The sequence below is a fragment of the Schistosoma mansoni genome (assembly GCF_000237925.1).
Source record: "Schistosoma mansoni, WGS project CABG00000000 data, supercontig 0037, strain Puerto Rico, whole genome shotgun sequence".
Lineage (NCBI taxonomy): Eukaryota > Metazoa > Platyhelminthes > Trematoda > Strigeidida > Schistosomatidae > Schistosoma > Schistosoma mansoni.
Window position 1 is genome coordinate 2,322,901 of NW_017386026.1, and position 7,782 is coordinate 2,330,682.

The following is a 7,782-nucleotide window of genomic DNA, read 5'->3' on the forward strand; positions in this document are numbered from 1 at the left end:
AGGGTCAACGAAATGTCGCTTATGTATAACGACTTCATGCACATATCCCAGTCTACCTAGACACCTGTACGCTCTCCAATCATCTGTATAAACAGTAGTGCCCGGCAGCACATATTGCTGTATAATCGGTATGATTGTTGGTGCCTGCCGGTTCCTGACTCTTTGGAAGTGTCCTTTTTGTAATGATCTATCATATATTCCAAGGACCTGTGAGGTATATTTATGGAAGAGGTACTTACCCAATCTTCTTTAATACAACGGCCACGGTTGTATTTGCGTTTCCTTACAACCGTTTCGTCTATTTCAACAATGTTCCCCACTCCTCCATACAATTGCTGTACGCTTGTCAGTTTTGTTGCACAAATATCTCGGCAAAACTCGTACCATTGAACTGCCGAAACTTCGCTTACATCGGCAAAGGTGGCAGCTAGTGTTACCGGTGCTTTTATTATCCAATTCGCAACAAGGAGCATAATTTGTCTTAACCTTAATTTTGACCGAGCAAAAAAGTCCCTGTTCGAGCTGATTTCTTCTTCCAACATGAAGGACATCGAAAGATAATATCATCACGATAGTCTGCACACCGTACAATGGTCATTTGACTACCGCAGTTACAAGTATAGGAGCTTCTTAATAATCCCTTTTCTTGTAGTCGCTCAATTATCACGTCTTCTGGAAAATCCGCTGTAAAGCGATCGTACGTAAGCATCATGTTCCGAAATTACCGCCGTGACCTTGAAAACCCGCGAAAGCTTCTGATTGGCTCGTCCATGTTCTTTAGTCTCGCCATTATTATTATTATTATTATTATTTCTTCCATTGAATATTTATTCATTTAGGGTTTCTTATGGAATTGTTATGCTTTTTGTTGTTCTCGTCATCCATACGGTTGGGATCGTATATATGCTAATTCTGCTGAACGATATACAGCAACGACTACTAATACGAATACTGCTAGTCCACTGAATTTGAATGAATCAAATAATACTGATACTAATACTAATAATATAAATGTGCTTGTAAATGTCCCAACTAATACAGTCATGACCATGTGAATTAAATTACTGAAGTTTTTTGTTTATATTCATGCATTTGTATATTTGCTTTCGCATAATTAACTGCTGTGTTCGTTTTTTTAATATCTTTTAAGCATACACAAATATTTCTATGATCCTGTTACGTGTTATACACTGTTATCTCATCCATTAAATATATATCACTTATAGTTTTTATATGATAATAACTAGTGTCTACAGTACTAATAATCTCCTCTCACCGGTGTGCTTATACATTTCTACAATATTCACTTTGATCTAAATTTGCTTTTTGTTTTGTTGTGAAAAAATTTTCTCGTTTTACTTTTTTGTTCGGTTATTTTTTCTTTTATTTTGTTTATCGGAAGATTTTACCGTTTCTGATTTCAAATGCTTTTTAAACAAAGACATTAACATTGAGTTAATGTCAGTCAGTTATGTTTTGAATTTCTCGTTGCGTTCCCTACGTTTGTTTGTGTGTATAGCTGTTCCTCTTATTAACTATTTAAAGTGTGCATATAAGAAAAAAAATATTTATCTTTAAAAGAAAAGCCAAATTTTATCTTCTTGATTTAACTTTATTACTAAAGAATTCAACAGAAATGCTCATTTTTGAATATTAAAGAAAAAAATCAACTTTAGGTACACATATAGAATCAATTTTATAAGTTATGTGTATATAGTTGATAAATGACACAACTTCTTTTGTCTGTCAAGTTGAAAATTTCAAACTCATTTTTGGAGATTGTAAAATTATAGATCGATGTGTAATATGCACACAAATGTGTAGTACAATTATCAATATACTCATATGTTCATGGTAAATTCATGAATTATGATTCGATTTCATAATTTTGTGTTGAGTGAAAGGAAAGATTATGTCATTGTCATTCCGTAACCGGTTTATACTGACTATTTTATAGTTTACACCATTAACTGACCTTAGCTAAAAACCATTGAAAACTAGGAATTAATGGACAACTGTAGCGTACTAGTATTATACGTATTCTTCAGCAGTATGCCTCCACACCGCGAAACTTGAAGTTCCTGGGTTCGATCCCCGATGGGTCATGGATTTACATTTCTGAGGAGTCCTGTACTAAGACAAAACAGTTGTCCAGTGTTTATTTACTTTTTATGGTTTTCTTTTTAACTAAGATTAGTCCATGATTTAGACAATAAGATCTAATAATCTCCACAGTCCCTGCATACGATTATGATCTTTTTCAGTACCCATAAAAGATGGGCTTTTGAATTCGTCGAGGGCGTATTGATCTCGTGAAGAACTGATCATTTAAAAAAAACAGTATTTTTGAAAATTACTCCTTGCCGATTGTTCTCAAGTAAATATCTAATGAGATTATGCTATTTGTACAACTTTGATTATTAATAAATATTGACTGTTTATCATAATCAAAACAAAAGAACCCGCATATATTTATATTCATTACAAGAATTTCATTGTAATTAATTACAATGAAAATAAAACGACAAAATCAATAATAACTTCAGCTTTGTTAAACTTATTCAAATAATGTTCTAGGCATTAATCATTAGGATAATCAGAACAGTCCTGTCTACCATTTCAGTTTACAAAAAAGAAATATGAAAATTTTAACTCGAATTATACTATTAAACTACTCTTTACTTGTTCTTTGATAAACTACTGTTATTTGACGAACTTCTTTAAATGGATTTAAAAAAGCCAATGGTTGGTTGAAATTTGCTTGTTAGAATTAAATGACAGAAATTATGCAACATTATTAGGGTGAAAGTGTCAAAGAAAAAAAGGATTATCAAACAAATTCGACTGCTTCATATTCGGACAAACCCGTCTAAGAAAAATCTTCCAGTCACATATTGAACATCTGCTTCTGTTACAACTCGTTGAACTAAATTATTGAATCAACCAGCCTGGTCAGGGAAACATTTTTTATCCCAAATATTATATATTGTTATAGAACATCGGGTAAGAGTTATTCGTGTTAACTGAACGTCTACTTAGTCACTAAAGTGGCCTACGTGTAGTCCATTGGAACACTAAATCACCTGTCCCACCATTTCACTCATAGAAATGATGAAGGCATCGACCAACTAGATCTTGTTTATATAGTTCGAAATTAGGTAAGTTCCACTAAGACACCAAGTTACCAAAAGTCCTCTGATTTTTTATTCGTTGCATTTTATTGTATCAAGTTTACTTGCCTACAGAATGAAACTGCCATAGAAAACTACTGATTTCGAATTTGAGTTGTGTAAATGATCTAAATTGGTTTGCTCATGATAGGTGTACATTTAGAATATTAATATACATTTTTAAGAAAATGTTTGACGTATATTCTGTTGATTGCTAAGGTAAAGCATATAGGGACATAGGATACAAAAGTAATTACTGTAAAGTGCTTAGTTTAATTATTTGAAGGGACTAGTCTACCAAATCAGATGTACGGTTTTTATCATGATTAACGTTTCATAATAAAGTCTGTTTTTAAGATCTACAGCCAAACAGTTCTCATAGGAGTTTGCTTAACAAAAGTTGTAGATACATTCATTGCATCTAGATAAATATATAATGTAGCTTATTTGCTGAGTTAAAGTTTATGCACTCGATTCTGATCTACAGTAGATGTTTGAGCTAGTGCTGAAACCAAAGTAGATGAACCAAATTCTGAACCCAAGAGTTAATCATGGGAAATTGACTGCTTCATCTACTTCGCTATCAGTCCGCAATACATAATTCATGCATATAATTTATTTGCGATACAATTCATTTAGTACAAGTGAAATGTTAAAATGTAATCTGACCATTTTGATTTGTACATAATGGAGTATTCAAATTAAAATTGTTTTACGTCCTATTTTGTTAGTCATCTGACAGATAATATTGCTAATTCTTCTTAGTCAAACTTACTTCCTTTCTTCATATGCATAGGAATCCATGACTATTGTTGAATCGACATTTCGAACTACTGCGACTATTTATTTGTTGCTTGAAATTCCATTTTTCAATATTATTGATCAGTGCTAAAAATCTGAAATACAAAGGTCTTTATGTACACTAAGTGTATCCTTCTTCGATGAACTGTACACATAAGTTCATAGAAAGATATGTGTTTTTAAATTCGACTAATTGGAAACTTAAGTCTTAATAAGCGTAAATACAATTTTTTGAAATCTCTATTTTACCTAAATTCTATCTGTGAGCAATATTTGTCATAAAATTGCGAACAAAAATATATACTACTGAAATACATTACCATAACACGTAAAGCCAATTTTTTTAGAATCATATAATCTGAGATTATTCTTTTGTTTAGGTCAACTCAAATTGTTTCAGTGAAACAATCAGCTTGCTAAAATACTATTCAGAACTTTTTCACAATTCCTTAATCTCAAATGATGAATACATTTTAAAAGACAGATATCATTGATTAACAGCAAATTGAACTATAATTTATGTGTATAATGTCTTTCATGAAAATACTGTAACTTAATCAAATATATATAATAATTAGAGATTCATTTAGGATGAAAATTTAAGTATTGAGACAAACCAATGGATTCACTTTTCTATATTCCTTACCTCTATGGCGGCCTGTTTGAATATCAGAGCTACCTGTTTCTGCCATCTAGATATTTCAACAAGTTGTTTTTTTGTTTCAACACATCATTATGTCTGTTAGTCACATAACATATTAAGGTGCGTTTCTGTAAAGTGTACGACCTTTCGCTGTACTAGTTACAAAATGGGTCTATCAGCGACATCATGTTGGCTGGCAATATGCATTGAAAAGAATGAACGTCATTCGGATGTCGATTCTTGAACTACTAACATCTAACTTGTGACCACTCAATATTTATCGTCAATATTGATCAAGAAATAATAGAAAACTTTTTGCTGAGAATTCTATAATATTGAATAAAGCCGTTAGTAATAATAATAATCCGATAAAATCTACAATCAAGTCAAATGACTTCTTTTTATTTGTATACCATTCTGTTGTTGTTTTCTTAGTTAACTGTAAATCTTTCATTGTTTTTTCTAAACAATATATCATCAATGCTTACTTCTAAACTTATCTACAAATCTCTATATTCTTTATTTTATATGAGAATTCAATTACTTACTGTAATATCACTTTTTCCTTGTTTTACTTTTGTATATGTAATTCTTACTTGTCAGTCATCTGCAAAATATTGTCTTTGGAAATAATGTCAACAAGGAATTTTACACTATTCTTATTATTTTTATGTTTATCACTAACCAATGAAAGATATAATCAATTTATTGGAACTAAGAACCAAGGATTATTGTCTGATGATAAACAATATCGGCGACAATTGATTGGCATTCTGAAATGAATTATCAATCTAGTTGCTTTCAATTTTGAATGAATACATTGATAATGTATTAGGTAAATGATTATTATTATTATTATTGTTCTCACTAAAACATTCTGAATACAGATATCCTGCTTTGATTCGTTAACACATATGATATGATATGCTAATTTTTTTCTATTTATTCCTACTATGATAAGCTGATTACATCATGAATATTTATTAAATAGAAATGAATCATGATATAAATTAATAGGAGTTACATAAATTAAGGATGAACAAATATTCTTGTTCTTAATATGTGCTCAATTAACCATAAAGTGAACAATCTGTATAAATTATATAAAATTACTATTAGTGACTGACTCCTTGAAGTAATTCTTTGAGTTCTAGTGAGAAGTCGTGACCAGTGGATCTAATCCATATCAGGTAGAGACAGGTATCTACCTCAGTACAATGGAAGTTGATCGCGCAATTTCGTGGATTGGTTGAGGTTAGACATTAACACCGCTGGATGTCGGCTCAGTGGTCTATCGGTTAAGTGCTATGCCGCGAGACTGGTAGGTCCTGGGTTCGAATCTCGCGAATGCGGGATCATGGATGCGCACTGCTGAGGAGTCCCATAATAGGACAAAACGGCCGTCCAGTGCTTTCAGGTTTTTCATGATAGTCTAGCTTCAATTGAATCATGATCTCAACTATATAAAAAATCTCCATAAAACCCCCTTCTGATAAAATTACTAAGTTTAGTTAGAAAGGAACATTTTAATTGCCTTTTAAATCAGTATATATATATATATATAAATATCATCCAATCATGTTTATTGGAACTGCTCAATTAGATTGATTTTTAAAAAAAGGAAAAAAAATTTATAATTTGCATGAAAGTTTTTCAATTATCATTTATTTATTTTTAAATGAGAAAATAAATCGAGAATAAAAATGCTAATTAGTAGAAAATGAAAATATAAACATATATAAAATACTTGTAAATTAAGGCTATATCGAGGTAATACGCACAGTATGCATATATATGTCCAATAAGAGACTGATCAATTGCAGTCCTAAACATTAATGGGAAGATTCAAACAAACAATACCAAGTGAATTTAAACTTCATATCATTGCATAAGCAAGTGGCTATCAGGACTCAGTAGCTGAATGGATAATGCGATGGCGTTTTATACGAATGGTACTGGGTTCGAGTCCCAGGGTAAACAGTAACTCTGAGATGCAAGTACATCCAGCTGACGAGTCCTGAATAGAACGAAATGCGCTTTCTGAATTCCACTGCTGGCCACTATCCATCTTTGCTAAATAAACATCTTTAGTTTAAATTTATGAATTATACTGCATATCAACAAAATATCATTGACCATTTCTAATCACTTGCTCTCTTTGTTTCTTTTTGTATGTGGGTATATGTTGATTTAACCGGAAGCTATTACATTTCTAATTAAATTCAAATATAATAAGCTTACTTTTTTTGTCTAACATAAACTCCCAATCTATTTTAGCTTTTTAACAATTTCTCTTCTACATTTGTATTAAATATCACATATAAAAAGTGATCAATTTATTTAATATAAAGATTTCTTCCGAGTCATTCTGAATCCTGGTACTGAAATAATTTTTACACCAGTTGTATGAATATAGATTTAATCAAAATAGTTCATGTAAGGATGGTAAACTGAAGGAAGCCTCAAGAAGCCCAGAAAGAGCCGAAGATATTCCATCCAATCACCACTTGGGGAACATTCTAGAATGCCGACGCATAGCTTCCCTATTGGATGAATAAGAGGGACCTCCTATGTGCCTATTGGCTGTCCGAAATGATGATTTACTTTCATCCAAAAAACTATAAATACATGAGGTTTTTGTACTATATTTGACCCTGTTTTGAGAATAAAATTCCCACTTACTAGTCTTCTGTCTTCTCTCTTGCGACGTTGTGGGTTCAATCGTTCAAGTAGTCTAGTAGTACGCAGGATGGCAAGAATCTAGAGCTCTAGATATAACAGTTCGTTTAGTTGAGCAAGAAAATGATGATTTGATAAATCGTAATCCCATACTAGGACAAAACGTAAGTCTCATGATTTCATGTTTTCAATATTGGTATAGCTAGTTTGAAATATGAAAACTGCATATTGTCAAACTCAGGTATTCTACAACCAATGTTAGTTAACTTTTGAAATTCTAAATAACAATGGGTTAGTGGAACACTGGGATACAGAATAGGTTTAGTTATTTATGCAATGAAATTAGGAAGAATTATGTGGTCATAACACAAAAATCATATCAATTGATATGAAAGCTTTAATGTCAGAAATTATGTTGATAAAAATGCTTTTGAAACACTAGATAATAAAAATAAATCATTGAGTCTGATTTTCAAACCTACAGTCGTT

The 7,782-nt window shown here is 31.5% G+C and overlaps 1 protein-coding gene across 1 annotated transcript in view; it reads left to right on the plus strand.

The window, feature by feature from the left end:
• Smp_146630 (zinc finger protein, putative) overlaps positions 1-1,648 on the plus strand; it is a 17,060-nt gene extending 15,412 nt beyond the window's left edge. Inside the window, exon 6 of the mRNA XM_018790811.1 lies at positions 840-1,648. Within this exon, the coding sequence (XP_018646045.1) occupies positions 840-1,055 (216 nt within the window). The 3' untranslated portion in view covers positions 1,056-1,648. The remainder of the gene's footprint in view (positions 1-839) is intronic.
• Positions 1,649-7,782: the final 6,134 nt, after the last annotated feature.